The sequence below is a fragment of the Silurus aristotelis genome (assembly GCF_946808225.1).
Source record: "Silurus aristotelis genome assembly, chromosome: 13".
In the NCBI taxonomy this organism is placed as follows: domain Eukaryota; kingdom Metazoa; phylum Chordata; class Actinopteri; order Siluriformes; family Siluridae; genus Silurus; species Silurus aristotelis.
This window is the reverse complement of record NC_139586.1, coordinates 19,729,633-19,748,674: the sequence shown is the minus strand read 5'-3', so window position 1 is coordinate 19,748,674 and position 19,042 is coordinate 19,729,633. Positions and strand designations below refer to the sequence as shown.

The 19,042-nt window shown below is 36.7% G+C and overlaps 1 protein-coding gene across 2 annotated transcripts; it reads left to right on the top strand.

Moving 5' to 3' along the window:
* The first annotated feature begins 501 nt into the window (after positions 1–501).
* abhd2a (abhydrolase domain containing 2, acylglycerol lipase a) lies at positions 502–18,309 on the top strand. Of its 2 annotated transcripts, none has more exons than XM_083558058.1 (11): positions 502–651; positions 2,448–2,530; positions 2,685–2,900; positions 6,717–6,892; positions 7,655–7,822; positions 8,250–8,433; positions 9,752–9,844; positions 10,663–10,764; positions 10,980–11,049; positions 12,533–12,617; positions 14,297–18,309. In XM_083558058.1, exons 3-11 carry the CDS (start codon positions 2,692–2,694, stop codon positions 14,509–14,511), a joined length of 1,302 nt encoding a protein of 433 aa, XP_083414184.1. In that variant the 5' UTR covers positions 502–651; positions 2,448–2,530; positions 2,685–2,691; the 3' UTR covers positions 14,512–18,309. The 2 variants fall into 2 exon arrangements, with proteins under 2 accessions (XP_083414184.1, XP_083414185.1); XM_083558059.1 differs by having other exon boundaries at positions 2,448–2,534; positions 2,690–2,900.
* The last annotated feature ends 733 nt before the right edge of the window (positions 18,310–19,042 follow it).

Sequence of the window (19,042 nt, the reverse complement as noted above, 5' to 3'; positions counted from 1 at the left end):
GCGTTTGCGAATTCGATGCTTAAAAAACGCTCAACTTCAATTCTACTGAAATTCCACTTAGTGGAAATATCATCTATTACCAAAAAAATCTTTGAAGAACAAAATGTTTGGCTTAAAGCTAAAAGTGCCTAAGATTTAAACAATATTAATATTGCTTGAATGTTTTTTTTTAAGTTTTTTGTATAATATAAAATCTGTAAAACAGATTGTTGTTGTAGTGACGTCATTAAGGAATAAACGAATAGGAAACGCGCATGCAAATCAGCTCGGTTTTAGTAGGAAGTGCAGTCAGCGCTCTGTGGAATGTTTTTTTTCCCTACACGAACTCCGGCTTTTGCATGAGGATTGGCTGGTGGTGCTTACTTTTCAGCGCAACATCCAATCAAAGAGCAGAATAATGCAGTGGGCGGGATAAAGGATTATGGGTAAGGAAAAAAAACACGCCTATTGCTTTCTTTAACTGTAATCGGGGTGTGTGTGTATGTGTGTGTGTGTGTGTATGAGAGAGAGACAGAGAGAGAGAGAGAGAATCTGCTAGAAAGGGACAGCGGATAAATGCGGACACGAAAATAACTCCCGGTTGTCCGTATGGACAGGTTTAAGGACAGTTAACCCGGAAGTGTGACAGAGATCTGTTGGTGAGCGGAAAAGGTCAGTAACAGTATATTATCATCTCTGCTCAGTATGATGCTGTATTTGTCTAGCTACAGTAGCTAACGCGGACTAGCCCCTGCCTGGCCTCTCCCATCCGGCAGTCTGAGTGCAGCGCTCCTTCATTCCTTTCTGTGCTACATGGCGTAGAGAACAGTGCCATCTTTTTACATTTACACCGTAAAACGGTAGAATAAGGTGCAGCCCAGGCGATGTGCTGGATGTGTTATAGTACTGTTAGATAGCAATGTTTTTCGGCTTCAACAGAGGGAAAAAAAACAGAGGGAGAAAACAGAGAGAGACTCTTCTTTTCTTTTTTTATTTATACATAAACAGGAAACGGGATGTTGTGGTTGTGTATTATTAATAACCTGACTGTCTGCTGTATACAATAATGGACATATCTGCAGTCACGACTTACTGAACTATATATATATATATAATATATATTCGACCTACCTGTCTACCTGACTGATCTTACCAATATGTTTATTTAATATTTATCTAACTTCATCTCTCTCTCTCTCTCTCTCTCTCTCTCTCTCTCTCTCTCTCTCTCTCTCTCTCTCTCTGATATATAAACACACACTCAGTCTCCTGACTTTTTGTGTCTACTGTAAACACACTAATAGTTCTATTTGTTTATACAATTATCCATCTGCCATTATATGTGTCTTTATAATTATCTATCTATCAGACTGTCTATTAAATATGGGAGGTTGTAGTTCATTGATTATGGCTCTGGTTTAATGATCAGAAGGTCTGAGTTTTAAACTCCAGCACTTCCAAGCTGCCACTGTTGGGCCCTTGAGCAAGGCCCTTAACGCTTTCTGCTTTAGGGGTGCTGCATCATAAAAAGCAAATACAAAGCAGTTGTGAAAGTAGTTTAGTAAACACAGCGAACCGGTGTCCATTAGAGTTTTATATATACCAATATTATTGTTATAAAAAGATTCTGTAAAATGTTAGAGCATCTGTTACTGTTACGGTCATCTGTACAATTTCTGTCAATACACAGTGAATAATGTGAATTATTATTAATGATTTATGAACCTTTATGAGCATGTAAAAGATCAGTGCTTATTATAGTGTTTTATTGCTGCTGGCTGTGAACTCTGGACTTGACCTGAATGTGAGGACATTTGTGGGATTATTCGAGGCAAACTGCTTTTAATTATGTTCAGCCCGGAAGCTCTGTGCAGCTATCGAATATTTTAGTAAATCAAGTATTCTACCGATTATTTCATTGATTAATTAGTTAATCGGTTAAGAAGTACCTCTTATTTATTAAAGAGCGATGCTAAATATATAAGAGAGATTAATACAGGTCTTGTAAACAAGTAATTTTCAAGCATTTTTATTGTTGAAATCGCATACAAGAATATCTGTGATCACTAAACCCATTCAATGCATTTCATTACCATATTACATCCAAATGCAAACACAAATATATAATTAAATAAAAAATCATCAAAATAAAAATATAAAAATCAATTTCAAATGACTTTAATGCATTTTTTATGTTTTAGTTTGAACTTAACCCAAACTGTGTGTAGTCAAATGACCTAAATGAAATAATTTACCTTGACGCATTTTTGTATTCGTATTACTGAAGTTACTTGAGGAATCGTTTCAGCCATAATGCACATTTACCCTAGCATGTGATCATGGCTCATTGCCAATAATCTCAGGTTTGTTAAAGGACAGAGCATTGAATTGCTGCTTCAAAAAGACGCTGTCCAAATCAGTTTAGAAAGAAAACATCTTAATGTCTTTTTCAATTCTGCTCTTTACAGGTTGGACCTGATCACTGTGACCACTCCAATCTCTTTATCCAAGTATAAGAGATTACAATCTAGATATCTGCACAAGCAACAGAGTAAGTTACACATTTGCATAGATATCATAATAGTTCCTGTTTACATCTTGTTTTTAAACCAAGTTCCCCATTTAGTTTTGATGTTTCTTTGTTGTTGGTTTGTTTTTGGTTTTTTTGCATTTGCATCACCATCATCCTTCCTTATTCTCGGCAGGCCAGCCATGAACACTCAGGAGTCAGAGGTGTACACGGTAGCGCCGGAGATGCCGGCTATGTTCGATGGGATGAAGCTGGCAGCCGTCGCCACCGTTCTCTACATCATTGTCCGGTGCTTGAATCTAAAAAGCCCCACTGCGTCTCCAGATATCACATACCAGGACACACCACTCAATCGCTTCCTGCTTAAATCTTGCCCCGTTCTGACCAAAGAGTGAGTGTTATATATATATGTGTGTGTGTGTGTGTGTGTGTGTGTGTGTAGGCACTTTCATCATGAAATACATCCTACATAATACATCACAGGTGTGCTACTTAGTACCAGTCAGTACCTGTATATGAAGGCAAATGCACAAGCAACGCTTGTTGTGGTAATTAGATAGATTCCTGGGAATGTGATCACTATAAACATTTAGTTGTGAGTAAAAAATATTTTATCTTGTGAACTGTTTTCAAGTGTTTGACTCAGGGACAGATCTATAGAGAGGGATGTTTCTATTTTTATATATTTTTACCTGAAGTTTCTCCAGGCCATGACACTAAGCTGTTAAACTGCATTCTTTCTGAGTTTGTTTTTTCTAGTTTATTTTGAAAAATGTTGGCTATGTGCCAAAAGGACGGCTAGACACAATCACTTACTATTTTCTACAGGGTGGCATTTCTTTTGTCCTAATCAAAAGGCAAATTTGATTTGTTTTTAATGTATGGATTTTGTTAAAACAGTTTAAATTTGACAAGGTCAACCCGAGCAATCTGATCAAACCGAACAATCAAGGTTTGCATTATTGACTCACCTTTGCCACTGAAAGCCTGAGCTCTGGTAGGATGCGATAAACTAATGTGCGCCTTTTGTACAAACAGAAATATTTACGTCGCCAAGGCAAATGTGTTGAATGTTTGGTATGTTCCAACCCTTCTGTGGTGATTGATTTCCTTTTTTTTTTTTTTTTTTTACTGGCTTGGATTTGCATAAAAAATTCCATTAGGTGTGTGTCTGTTAAAACGTGTCCGGGTCTGCGTTGTTATTGTCTTTTTCATAACCTTAAATTAGTGCTTGTTATGTAATCGTTTGTTTCCCAGCACTGTTACGACTCCCCGGGTTGAAGGATCAATCGATTCAGCAACAGCCTCGTCTCTTCTGCAGTATTCCATGAAACTCATATGACCGAGCTTGTTCCAGGGATCTATCTAAATGATGTATGATGCAGAAGCAGTTCATAAGAGGGCAAATAGCATTCACTAATATGTGTCTGAACCTTTGAACACTTATAGGCGGGTCAAGCCAGCACGGTGCTGCTGTTGCTCACTTCCTTTGTGTGCTTATTGCTTACTTATTACTGGCGCTTAGTAATGATAGCAGAAGTAAGAAACTATATTTTCTATAGTATTTGGAGAAACAAAAACATAAAGCAGCTTAGTGCTTTCTAGAGCCCTAATCGTCTCCCTGTGTTCTAAGCTATTAATTGGCTGTTTCCTCTTGTTTGTTGTCATCAGGATAAACTGCAACTAAACTTGTTCCTCTAGTCAGATCTTTTCTTGGCTGCCATCGTATTTATTATTATTTTTTATTTTTTTTATTTTTTAAATCTAATCAGTCCCTACTACAATTTCCATTTATCAAGCCTGAATTTTATAACTTAATATGTGGCTTGAGGAAGTGCAGTGATGCTTAAAAGGAACGGTTTGAGCTTAAAAAAAAAACAAACAAAAAAAACATTCACTATTCATCCCAACATTCATTCTTTCATTCTATTCTAGCTCAAAAGAGAACATTTCTACTATTTTGCTAGTTTTGTAATATGTATTAAACAAGAAAAGTGCTGTTATGAAACGGAAATGACATAGAACAGGTGCTATCTTATAATTTGGAGAGATTTAGAAGAGGGTGTGTATGTGTGTAAAGCAAAGGTGGGAATGCTGGTTGACTGCTGTCTTTGCTAATATTAACTTGTGTGTCATGAACAGCTGACCTTCACCTCTGTTTAAGTGCCCTTGGTTGTTCCAGTGCATTTGGTCATTTGTTCTGATTCCAATCACAGCATATGGAGGTGCACTCAAATGTCACTGAGGTATATTGAAAGGGACATGATTGTTTAGCTTATTATAAGAGTAATCGTGGAATGACAGTATAACACACATTTTGAATTATATATCTACTATTATGAGGTAACTATTTGTCTTGCATTAGAGCTGTTTGTGTTTAAGTCACATGATGGACTGGTTAAATTAGCCTGTCATAACTCTACACTGGCATGCAAAGTAAACTAGGATCAGCTGTATGGGGAAACAATCTTTTTTTTAAAACCTGTGGTTTATACAGACTTATTCCTGTATTTCTACCCTGGACATCGAAAGCACCTTGTTTCATGGCAGTTGCATTTGGATAAAACCATTGCACAACTGTGTACTTTTATTTTATCTCCATAGCAACATCTGCCTTTTTTTTTCCCAGGCCGTAACGCCTAAAATCTCTTAGTCATTACCTTAACGTGACCTGAGTGTGCCATAGAAATTGTGTATAGGTAAAATGCACTTTAGAGATGTTTTTCTCTCAATGGTTTCTTCTTAATTTTATCCGTATGTTTATTTATTGTTAATGCAGGACAGCTTCACAACTAGTGTCACATTTTTTTTTATAGTGAACCAGCATACAAAGCAATAAAATCTAATAAGAAAATAAAGCTGACAGCATATCATTAAACATAATGATTAATACAATCCAGTAAGTACAGAATAAAATACAACACGCTCCTGAATAAAAAAACGACAGGTCATATGATGCAGCCCAGTAGAATATTAATTAATAGCAGCACATCCTAAAAGGGTTTGTTCTTTTTTATATATATATATATATATATATATATATATATATATATATATATATATATATATATATATATATATATATATATATATATATAGCACATCAATTTAACAATTATTAATTCATACTGTATGCATTTATATGATCTGTTTATAATCACTTGAGAAGTATCGGATAGTGTGGAGTGTTTAGGAACAAGGTTAGGCCCAGTTATGTTTAATGTATTGTTAGATGAAGTTGAGTGTCTGTATTACAAATCTCTGTATGTTGTTTAATTTAAATTATAAAGTAATTAATTAGAAATGGCCCTTTCTCCATTTGAATTAGACTGGTGAGACGGAAAAGGATAGTTTCAGGCTAAATTTCCCTCCCTACTTCTCCATACTGGAGTCTGAAGAGCCTAGGGTAGCATTTTTTTATTCTGAATATATATATAGAAAAATACCGTTTCTCAAAACTGGGGGGAAAAAACAGATTGTGATTAAACTCGTTGACTTTACTGTAAAGTTTACTGTGATGCTGCTGATTAAAGAGATGCCTGTTTTTTTCTCTGAACCCTGGTGCTACATAAAACAACATAGAGCTACATCACACAACATAAAGCTACATAAGTGAAAACCGAGCTAAAGACAGACACATAAAGTGCATTGTGTGCAACCAAATGCGAACAGTGCAAGATAAAAGACATCGCAAACAGACAATACAGGACTGTGTGGGACAGATACACAAAATAGCACCGACCAGTAAACCTACTGCTTAATATGCTATACAGTACAATGTGCAAATGAGAACTATAAACAAGAGTGTATTTTTAAACTATGTTTTTGCAAAAGCAGCAATCAAGAGGTGCAAAACAACATGTAAACAGTAGTATCATTAAATATAATATGGGTGGCACTGAAGTCATGGATGTGTATGAATTGAAATGAGTTTTTAGCATGTGTTTGAGTTCAGGTTTTCATAGTTCACTCATTGTCAATATATAGCTCAGGTCTTAAATGGTAGGCAATTACAGTGTAATTTACAGGGTAATTAGTAGTTATCGATAATTTTTAAGGTCACCTGTGAATCATATTAGCAGGCATTGCAACGAGTGAGTAGTAAGTGGTGCTTTGTACTGGGCGTGTCGACATGCAATAAGAATGCGCTTTGTATAGGTTTATTTGAGAAATGCTGTGTATGTAATTTGACTCTGCTGTCCTACAGATACATTCCGCCACTCTTATGGGGAAAAAGTGGCCATTTGCAGACTGCGCTGTATGGAAAACTGGGCCGCGTGAGTTCGCCGCACCCGACTGGCCTGCGGAAGTACCTGCCCATGCAGGATGGCGCCACGGCGACCTTTGATCTCTTTGAACCACTGGCAGATCATCAGAGCGGAGGTCAGTGCCTCATGGGAACGCGGTGGCTTTGTGTTTGGGCTGCAGCGAAATGCTAGATCTTTTATAAAAGCCTTAAGTCTGTTCACTGAAACCTGAATCTGGTTAAAGAAAAATAGGGAAGAATTATTACAAACTTCTTTTGTAATAACAAACAGCATGAGACACATGAGAGTTCATGACCTGCAAGCAAGACCCTAGCCTAAATTACCATGTGGGTTGCCGTTTGCTGGATGATTAATCGTTCCAAGATTAATATTTGATACCAATTAATATTTGTGAGGGATCAGAAACACTTCTTGCTATTTTAGACCTGGAATGTGTTTTGAAAATTAACAGGTTTCTTGCTTATGCCTGACAAGTCTGACCAGTTTTTAGACTGAAGTTTCCAAATAACAAATACCATGGCGTTAAACAGACAAAACATATCTGCTATACATTTGAAGGCAACATCATTCTCATCTCACAGCAAAGCAGTACTGCCAGACTTGTTAAAGAATAAAGCAAAATAAAGGGTTAATTTGTAGATTGCCACTACATGAGATTATTGAACTTGGTCAGTGCAGATAATGTCGAACAAATACTTGGGCAAACTGTCATCATCTTCACAGCATTACTGCAGTTAAATTGTAAAATAAAAGTGACACATTTGCAGTCTCTCTAAGTATCACTGACCAAATCAAAAATGTCCCTACCAACATGCAAATTACTTGCGGTCACATTTTCATAGTCGCTTTCTCTCTCTCTCTCTCTCTCTCTCTCTAGCGGATGTCACTATGGTTATCTGCCCCGGCATCGGTAACCACAGCGAGAAGCACTACATCCGCACCTTTGTGGATCACTCACAGAAACAAGGCTACCGCTGCGCTGTGCTTAACCACCTAGGAGCTTTGCCCAACATCGAGCTCACTTCCCCCCGCATGTTCACCTATGGTATATTCCATCAAACATTCAGCACTGGTCTCATTTAGAGCACAGCTGTTTTTTTATCAATCCACTACCCCTTTAACATGACTCCCTGTCCCTTTGGATTCTTCCACTTCCACTTCTGTTCTTAAACACTTAAATCAACTGGTTCAGTACATTACCTCAGAAAGTTGTGCAGTTATTTGCACGATTTCTTTTTTTGCCAGACATTTTTCTGTTGTTTTATACATTCATATTTTATCAATAATGGGATTTATTGGATTCCTACTGGCCTTAGGGCTAAATAAGATTTATAAAGCATTTACACACTCAAAGATGCTGTACAAGAAAACACCTAATTACCAGTGCTTATTAACTTTTTTTTTATTAAGCTATTCATTTTGCCAGCTGGTATTTATAAACTTTTTACACATCTTTTCTTTACACTTTGTAGGCTGTACATGGGAGTTCGCAGCCATGGTGGGGTACATAAAGAAGACCTACCCTCAGAGCCAGCTCATCGTGGTGGGCTTCAGTCTCGGTGGTAACATTGTCTGCAAATTCCTGGGGGAGAACCGCTCCAATCAGGAGAGAGTGCTGTGCTGCGTGAGCGTGTGCCAGGGCTACAGTGCACTCAGGCAAGCTGGAGTTTTTCTCTATGGAATTCTTTCATAGCCAGTGCAGTTTCACAGTAGAAATGTTAAGATTCGTTTTTTGGACCCAGGCACTGGGCACAGTTTTAAAAAAAAGGCTGTACCATTACATTTAGAACAGTGTGTCTGCGCCTTAATGAATCCAGAAGTCTTTATATTGGTGATGTGTGATTCCACAGGCCATTCTTTTAATTACAAGTGAATTAGTGTTTTGTGATTATTGTCAAATAATTGTTTTGGCAATGGATTACCCTTTCAGTTCTGTTAAAGGAGGAGAGGGTCTATGTGCCTATAAGTTCTTTTAAAGAAAGCATGAAGAAAACAAGGAGACTTGTCTGCTTTAGAATGAACAAGGTATGGCCTTGGTACACCACGGTAAAGATGTTTGTAGTCTGTACCTGTCATTCTCAATGAAAGAGGCCTTAATGCTTAAAAGTCTCAGTGAAATGGCGTCTGTGCTTATTGGTACAAAGTATGGGAGGCGTGGCATCTGCGTCTCCATCTCAGTGAAGGTGGTGTCACCATAGTGCTTGTTAAGCCCAGTAAAAGCAACATGACTTATGTCCGTGTCAGTCACAGTGAAGGAGGTGTGACCAATTTGTCTGTCAATCCTAATGAAATGTCTTTTGTGGCTGCAAAAGGTGAAGGAGATTCTGTGACTCAGTCTCAGTCAAGAAGGTGTGGCATTATAGTAATAAGACAGCATTGCTGTAGCTCTAAATCATATATCATGCCTTAAATACACTGGCTGTTGATTATTTATCAAGATTAATTCACTATTGACTTTTGTTTGATTTGTAACGCCAACCATTTGTACAATAATTGTTTTTGGCGAAGCAGCTGTTGCTCAGTTACCACTGCTAGACGTGTGGGTGTTCTCTGAGCATTTTCGCATTCTCAGATGTGTAGCACATCTTTGACCACTGCTGTGCTAATCAAAATTTAACATCTGCCTGACTCTGCAACATACTTTACTGCACATGTAATCCCTATTTTCACAAGAGTGCTTTGAATCTATAAACAGCACAAACCTGTTGTCAGACATTAATGGTCTGCTCAGAGAGCAGTATCAGCTTTGTAAAAGCCACACCTTTGCTTTACTTATCTGGAGCTCAACTGGACTTTTCTAGAATGAAAGCAGATAATGTGTACATATATGTTCTGTATTTGTGGAATTCATTGGAAATGGATTATGTACATCATTCTGTTTTCTGGCTGTTTGAGACATGCCGAATCACATTACTCCAAAACAATGCCGTCTTCTGTCTTATGACTGATAAAGCATGTTTCTGTGTGTGTTTAGGGCTCAGGAGACATTTCTGCAGTGGGACCAATGCCGGCGCTTTTATAACTTTCTCATGGCTGACAACATGAAGAAGATTATTCTGTCACACAGGTAGAGCTCATCACTAGGGTTGCAATTATCCAGACTGGAAACTTTCTACGGGAATATTTGGGAATAAACTGGGAATTTACAAAATTGCAGGCTAGCCTATAACAGAGAACTTGAATGTAGTTGGGAAAAAAGATCTTGTAGGATAATCTTGGTAAAAAGCACCAGATTGAAAGCAATTTTAGTTGAATTTCTACCCTGCACATTGATCAATCACATTTAAATAGAAACCAGCACATTTACTGGATAGCTATTGAGGCTGTACCCCTGTGCATTCCTGCATAACATAACAGATCATTTATTGAATCCTACAAAGAATTATGTTTAAAAAATCTTTGCAAGTATTCACATAAATGACAAATATTAGATAATGTTATGTTTAAAACATCTCTGTGCTGTTTGTAAGATATAGTACAACAGAATTATACTTAAAATTAAATCGAAGTAAAAAAAAATGTCATTTCTAAAATCTTTATTAGTTTACATTATAAATGTCACTTTATATTCTGTCATCTTATGACCAAACAAAATGTTTATATATATATATATATATATATATATATATATATATGTGTGTTTGTATATGATACAGTTTATATAATTATTTTTTCACATTTCCACTAAATTCCATAAATTCCTGGTATATTGCTGGTAAGTTCCATAGAAAGTTTCTGGAAATTTTCCACCCCAATCATCACTAATGTATAGTCCTGCATGTTGACTAAGTATGCAGCTAAACAACAGTTGTTGTTAAGAGAAATTCTCTGTGGTATTTGCTGTATCAGAGTTGCTGTATTGTTTTTGATCTGTTTCTCCCTTAGGAGCAGCCTGTTTGGAGGAGGCTCTTCTAAGATGGTAGATGCAGACCTGAGACGCCTTTTCACTGCCACCTCTCTCATGCAGATCGATGACAACATCATGAGGTGTGTTTGCTGAAACTTGTGGAATAATTTTGGAGAGTTGTGAAATGGGATGCTCAAAATCCCATACAAATCTTACTGTCAAGTGTCCCAAACCTTTGTCCATATAGTGAATATTTTTTTTAGAAAACATAGTAGAATAATATATATATATATATATAAGTACTCATATGCGTCATAATATTCATCTTTATTAATTTGAGTATTTAATGTTCTAGAAAATTCCATGGACACGATTCCTTAAAAGAGTACTATGAGAAGGAGAGCTGTGTGCACTACATTCACAATGTGAGTACAGCTTGTGTTGTCCTTTTTAAATATTTTTTCCAAATAGTTTTCAAATAACAGAATCTTCAATCAACTGCTCTGGGTTGATGTGTTGTAGGCAGAGGTGGGAAGTAACGAAGTATTTGTCCTTCGTTACTTCCCACCTCTGCCTTTTGAAACAGGCTTGTTACTTTAGTTTTAATCTGATTGGTAGATGTCAAGCCCAGTAAAAGCAATCAACCTATTTCTTGTCAAAGTGCAGCTTTTTCAGTCAACCACTGGTGTATAATTTCCTGGCCCTCACGCACCACAGACGTAGGCTAGTTTATGAAGCTAGCAATGAGCAAGGCAGAAGGCAACAAGTATGGGGTTAACATTGGATGAGACAGAGGGAGTCAGCGATGTAAACATGACTGAGAACAGAGATATTCCTTTATATCCAGAGATATTTTTTTCTGCTTGTGTTCTATATGGTGTTTGTTCAGCCTGGATACATTCATTAGATAACAAAATATGAAACTCGATATTAATTAGGGCTGTCAAAATTAACGTGTTAACGCGTTAAGGCAAATTTATTTTAACGGCATGATGGCGAAGTCTAAAATCAGCACCAAAATTCGCCATGATGCACACTGTTAACCCTCTGGGGTCGACAATCGCACTGGCTCGTATTGTGGCATGTTCTCCTCATAACGCCAGAATTTACTTAAATGACTGTCTTTTTTGATCGTACAGAGAAGAGCAATACATCATTAAAATCTGTAAAGGGTCTGCTTTTATTTGTACACAGTCATAATAACGAGGAAGAAAGCTGACAGGGTGCGCTCTCTGCCGTCTCTGTCATCGTCCTTCTCAGACAAATAAATAAAAGAACCTCAGTGAATATTTGCCTCACAGATATAATAAATATTTGAATAGAAAGATAGAAATGTCTTTTAAATAAACCACATTGACAAAACAAATATTCTCAGATTGTGTAATTCGTGTGAAAGTTAGAAGAGGTATAGTTTTTCCGGTATCACCTCATTAACCGTCTGTCTGAAAACATAGCAAAAGATCTGTTTGTTGTCTTGATGATTTACGTAATTTAAAACACCATAATTGCTTTAAAACCTTTACAAGAATATTTTGTGTTCATTCTCTATGTTGAGTTTGGTTTCCCTAATAATAAACATGCATTTGCATAAAGCATCTATATTTGTCCATGCCCATGCTGATTATAGTATTAAAAACTTAAAAAGTTTTAATTTGAGGTACATTTAGTACAGATGCAAAAAATGCACAACCAAATTACGGTTAATCGTGAGTTAACCAGCGTGACAATAAAACAGGTAGTAGTAATGGCTACTTTTTACTTAAGTACATGTTAGAGCCCAAACTTCTTCACTTTAACTTGAGTAAAATAAATGTATAGTCAGTACTTTTGTTTTGTCTTTTAAAACTTAAATGAAGCTACTACTTAAATGAAGAATGTCTGTATGTGAGTTTCCACCTCTGGTTTTAGGTGAATGTTCCACTGTTGCTGGTGAACTCTGCTGATGACCCTCTTGTACACCAGTCTCTCCTGACCATCCCTCGCACACTTGCAGGTAATGCCGCACTCATGTCGTTACACATACGGTTTTGTTTTTTGGTGCTGGAAAAGAGTTATATCCTCTGTTGTTACTCGTTAGTCCAAGGTGTTTTTACGCTATCGGATTGGGAAAAAGTTTTGCAAAGTTGTATTTCTTAACACTGCAACTTTTTTTTTTTTTTTTTGGCTAAATGCAGTCAACCAACTTATGTTTTGGTGTCCAGTGTTTCATTCTGGTGTTACTTAGATAATGTAATCAAAGGGACTCTGTTTTGCCTAAACATTTTCTGTAAAAACATACAAAAACCTTTTAAAACTTTTGAATATTTTTATTTGATTAGCTTTTGCTACAATTCTTTCATTGCACTTTGGGAACAGAAAGCCATTATCCAATGTTGTCTGTATTAGTATTGGGTGAAGTGTTATTTCAAACATATTCCTTTCCTCAGTATATTCACACAGAGCTGTAGATAAAGACTGAAGAGACTGTTCAGAAGATAAAAAGATTGTTTAAGGCCAAGCTAGCTGTTTTTAGATTGACTTGACATGTGACTAAGATGTCCATTTTAGTCCTAGATATTCTCTCTCTCTCTCTCTCTCTCTCTCTCTCTCTCTCTCTCTCTCTCTCTCTCTCTCTCTCTCTCTCTCTCTCTCTCTCCAGTAAGTATGACGAAATGTTTAGTCACTGAGATTACTCAGTAGACATTACTGTGATGAAATGATATGCAACAGCATGGTGCTTCAGCCTATTCTATTAATATTAATACATATTTATACAGTTTATATGCTTTCTTGAGACGTTGTGTCCTCGATTCTGTTAGTAGTTTAGCATTTGGTAGTCGCATGCATATCGAATGTTTGACAAGGTGGATAATTCAGATTGATTCAAGGGAAATGATGTCTATATTGATGCAGCTGTTTGACTTTTTTTCCTGAATGTGGCTTCTAAACCAGCCTATGTACTATGAGAAGCAATTTGCTGGCATTGTTTGAATCTGCTTGTCTCCTTAAATGAAGAGTTACTGTAAATCAGGGCAAAGTTCCTCCGGCCCATCAACTTTATCTTATAAAGAAACCCTGCTGTACAAAAATGCTAATAATGCTGTCTTTCAAAAAGACTTTGACCTCATCCACAGGGCACAAATTCTCGCTGAATGCTTTTATGATAAGAAACATAATTTGAATCAAATGATTTGACTTTTACACTCAATAGATCTCAACCCAATTGGACACCTATGGTAGATTCTAGAGTGACATTCTAGACAGCACTCTTAATCACCACATTATTTGTCTAATTGTTTATCTTTTTGGTACATTTCCAGAAACTTGTAGACTCTGTGCCAAGGGACACCATGGCTGTTCTTGTGATGCAGACAGACACAGAGGACATTAGTTTGATAGCTTTATTAGGTTCAAAGTGTGTTTAGTTTATTATTGGCTTTAGGAGATTGCTTTGGGAGTGGGTTATCGAACAGGTAGTTCATTTTATTTGTTGGCACAGAGGAGCAGTGAGATATGAAACTTCTTAATACTAATGTTGAGCATTCATTCATACAGCGTAAGTAATTGCCTGGTCAGTGTTGCTTTGTTTTTAAATGGGTTACTTGTTTCCAAAACAAAAAATATATATGAAATATATGTGAAATAATCATTCAGACATGAGTTAACTCTGCCGTTTCTTATCTCCCTCTCCAGAAAGGAAAGAGAATGTGATCTTTGCCTTGACACTGCACGGAGGCCACCTGGGCTTCTTCGAGGGCGCAGTTCTGTTCCCTCAGCCTTTAACCTGGATGGATAAGGTCATTGTGGGGTACGCCAATGCCATCTGCCAATGGCAGAAACAGAAGCCAGCATGCCAAAGCCAGGATGCCGAAGCCTCAGGGGGCACATGTTTGAACACTGCTTCCTAAACTCTGCCCTCTGCCCTCTGTCGTTCCATGCCCATACGCCACAAGCCACTCAGAGTTTTTTGACTGGTTTTATCCTACATACAAAACAACAGCATTTTTCGTGATCAGTGGTAGCGAAACATTGTGTCATATTTTGGAAATCACTCGCTTATGTGCGGGCAGAGAGGATGATTCAAAGAGCGATGTTATGCAAATACCATATTTTCGGGATTTAAAGATGCTATGACAAAATACACATATATAGTTTGCCTCAGGCTAATTAGAACTAAATTTATTAGTGGTTTTGATCAGAAGGGACATAAACCTTAGTTTAACATAAATGTGTGGTGGCCTGGGAAAGCGCTACACTTGGTGAAATTTAGACTTCTGCCATATATTGGTTTGAAAACTATAGACATTTCTGAATATACCCCCAAAAGTAACATTTTTATTTTATTTTTTAATATCCAGTTTGGACTATAGTGTACTGTAGACGCATCATGGACATTTTGACAACTTACAAATTAAATTATGTCAATTTAACTAAAGATTTTTTAACACCTAGCATCTAAAACAGCAACATCTAAAGGGCTTTGCAAGGCCACGATACATCTTAGAGAATACAGAAATTTTGGATTCCATAGCAACTTATTGTCTGGGAAATATGGTATAACTCGTCGTATAGTTTATAATGTCAAGAAATGCACTGGCCCCAGCGTGTGTAAAAGAAGTTTCGTTTGCAGCTGCTAGAGTGGAAAGACTTCAGCACAAACATCTACTGTAGACCGACCTTGCACTACCACACTGTACATAACACTGAGGAAACGGGCCGTTATGCAGGCACTGTGTGCTTATAGTGAGGACAGGCGTGCTGCTGGTGCCTCTTCTGTGCTGTTCACCCTGTTACTGGTCTGTTGATGTCTCAATATGATCCAGTCTGCGCTTGTGTTATTCATTAAAACTGTATTATTCATTGTAGGGCTGGGGAAAAAGACTCCTAAATGAGTCAACACAGCTTAAAGGCTCTTTCTGTTTTTTAAAGCACTTTATATTATGTTTTGCCATAATATTAATTTGGGTAGTTAAAGGACGCTCACATGCAGAGACTAGATCATAAAGGGAGAGATGTCTAAACTCTTTAGCTCAGTGACTCTGTGATCCCGCCATTTCACCAAAGCCTGATAATCTAAAAAAAAAAAAAAAAACTTGGTGTCCGATCTCTGAGCTTAGCTTAGGTGATGATTAGAAAGGGTTTGGTTGAAGTTAAGATCAGAGTATGAGATTCAGCAGGAGACTGCACATGTCTGTGAAAGCTGGCTCATTACATGCATGTTTCAATTTTCATTTTTGCTTTGTGACCATTTTTTTTTTTTTTTTTATCCTTGTAAAATGGAACAAAAGCTGAACATTGAGAGAATTACAGAAAGAGTAACATCTTGTTCCAGGTCTTTAGGAAGTAACTGCATGTTCTTGAATAGTTTGAATAGAAAGGAAGGAGGAGGAAATGGGTGGAAAGGGAAACAGTCTAATCATTTAGAAAGGAGTAGTTTAGTTGAATTAATAATTTGCACAATTTTCTTGAAAACCCACATTTAGACCAAGGCATGTTCAATATCTAAAGCTCACTTCATTAGTTTTGTGATGGAGCATTGATAATACTGTTGTTAAAAGTTGGAAGAAAGGTGCTTATAGCTACCAGTTTAACAATGTGCATGTCTGATTAATGGCAATCATCTGTCCCATAATGCCAGGGTTTAGTCCCATTGTCAAACTGATATCTTGGCAAGTACAGAGAAATACAATATATTTAAATACATCTAACATGTCTCTTTAGTAGATTAAACAAAATCTATTTCTAGATATTTTTGCACTCGTTTTGAGCTTGAAATTGCCTTCTGTTTAGGCAAATAATATTGCTAAATTTCAAGTGTTTATTTCTAGAAAGAAGCAAAATGATTTGCCCATGGAATAGAACAAAGCTTAAAACTAAAAAATAATATATAGAAATGGCTTAATGCTATTATAATTGTTATAAAATAATCTTATGAGGAGAAATATATAACTTTACTTTTATTAAAAATATCTACTTATCACAAAATCTATTAATGTATATAGTAGTTTGTAGTGTCGGAATTTCATATCTTATCTTCCATTTACTCAGTGGTTTCCTCTAGTTTTCTACAAAAACAATTTGATCACTCTAAGTTGCCCCTAGCTTTGAATGTGTGTGTGTTTTTTTGTTGTCCAGGGAGCACAACAACCTTGTCCCCAGTGTTCCAGAGCCACCCTGATCAGAATAAAAAGCTCTTTGACGGCGAGTAAATAAATAAATAAATGTCCAAACCATTTGGCTAAAGGTGTAGTAATAATTTAGAACTGACTTGTTATCGCAAAGAGTACGAACTTGCTGAGGTAGAAAGCGAATACTGTTTTTAGCTTTCACATAACCAAGTCTCTTGGTTAACCCAGTCGTGTTGGCAAACAACCAAACCACGTGGTTTGAATTCAGCATGCACAATGATAAACTGCTAGTCATAGGTTTCCTTTAGTTGTTAGCAATGGAAGTATTTTTCTTTATAAAGTGCAATTTAGACGTGTCAGTGGAAAGGTATGTGGAGGAATGGAGTTAAAGAAACGGTGTTATTTTTTTATTTTTCTCAGCCTTTAATTTCTTGTACTTAAGACGAGAGGGCAGTTTTGAGGAAGTTAGATCTTAGTTGTTCTCCAGATGATAGAGCACAGACGCCACCTCCTGGTCTGTTGTGACTCTCCATAGACATTAAAATGTTTTGTAGTATGGTTAATTTGGTTCAAACCCTGATCTCATGCAGTATACACCTTTTTTTCATCTGAAGGAAATAATGTTAAAGAAAAGAGGTTTATATTTGGTCTTCTTTCAGATGTTCTATTAGGTCGACATTGACCAGGGTATCAGGGGATCAGTTTGATCATTCAGTATTGAAGTACACCAAAAGATCTGAGCTACCAGCATCCTTCCATTCTCCATCAACTGATGCACAGCCTTCTGCCTTTCTGAGTGTTTCTCACCTTTTATTCTTTTTTATTTTGCACAAAACATTACAGGCTTAAATGTATCTTTTTGATTTTTGAGTTTCATTTTTGATATATAAATATATATTTGTCTTTCTTGCCTTTGGATATTGACTCATTTGTTTATGATGTTCATAAATGACCGTTGGTGTGTGTTCAGCAGCACGTTTGATTCTGAAAACCAAAACTAGAAAAAAAAAGTCAAGAAATAAGGTGAACATAAAGTCTGTAGGTTATGTGAAAGAGTGTTGTTTTTTCCATCAGCATTTATTTATTTTTTTTGCCAAACCAAGGGGCCTAGTCCAGAAAAATACAGTGTGTGTCAAATTAGGTGTGAAGAAAAATCACATTCCTGCTGTTCTCACAAAGTACAGCCCTCAGTCAGGAACAGCATTCAAAGAGCATTTGCGTTAATATTTGATCATATGTGCAAATCTATTAGCATTCCCACTGACTCATTGACTATTCGCCATACTACCAGGTGGAAATCGCTAATGCAGTGCAAGATTTTCATGACTGATGTGGCAAAATTCGATTTCTAGATTTATAGAGCTAATCACAGTGTATTCACAGTGCTGTGTGTTTGATGGGTTGGTTTTGTACCCATGATTATATCATATTCCACCTTCAGTGACTATAAGACTTTAACCTAGTTATGTGTGTGTTTTTTTTGTTTTTTGTTTGTTTTTTGGGGAATAAGTGTGTGAGTGAATAATTTGATTAAATATAGTTAATGTGTTCAAAATAAATTATTTTCTTGTATAAATATTCCTTGTGTATTTGTCTTTTTTATTGATTAGATTATCTTATATTGTAATCTTATATATCTGATTTATTGTATTTGGAGGTAACAGGTGGACTGAAGAACTTTTGTCCTTTAAATTTGTCCTTTGAAACTAATTCAAGAGAAAAAAGTTCTCAATCAATTCCGATGCATGATGCTACCTCAAAGTTTTAGTTTATTCTGTTACAACTTTTATTATTTACATTTAATTTATTGGATGGACAGGATTAGAAATGAGTTTATTAGAGGGACAGCGCATGTAGGACGTTTTGGAGACAAGGCGAGGGAGGCGAGATTGAGATGGTTTGGACGTGCAGAGGAGGGACTGCTTATGATGGAGTCGCCAGGAAGGAGGAAAAGAGGAAGACCCCTGAGAAGGTTTATGCATGTGGTTAAGGAAGACATGCAGGTTTGAAAGAGGCAGATGTAGAGGACAGGGGGGTATGGAGACGGATGAAGAAAAAGAATTATCTACAACTATTTTAAGTTAAGACTTTCTTTTTTGCCTGAAGGGCATCCACTCCTCAGACCAACAGTTTGTCTATCTTTTCCGTCTATCACTTCCACTTCCCCACAATAAGGTAAGAAAAAACGTACATAATATGAAGAACTTTCATGTTGGCATACATTATCTTTGCCATTTGTGCTATGCCTGAAAAATAGGAAAGCTGAAATGATGTGTTCATTTATACACTTTGCCACCTTGACCATTTACTT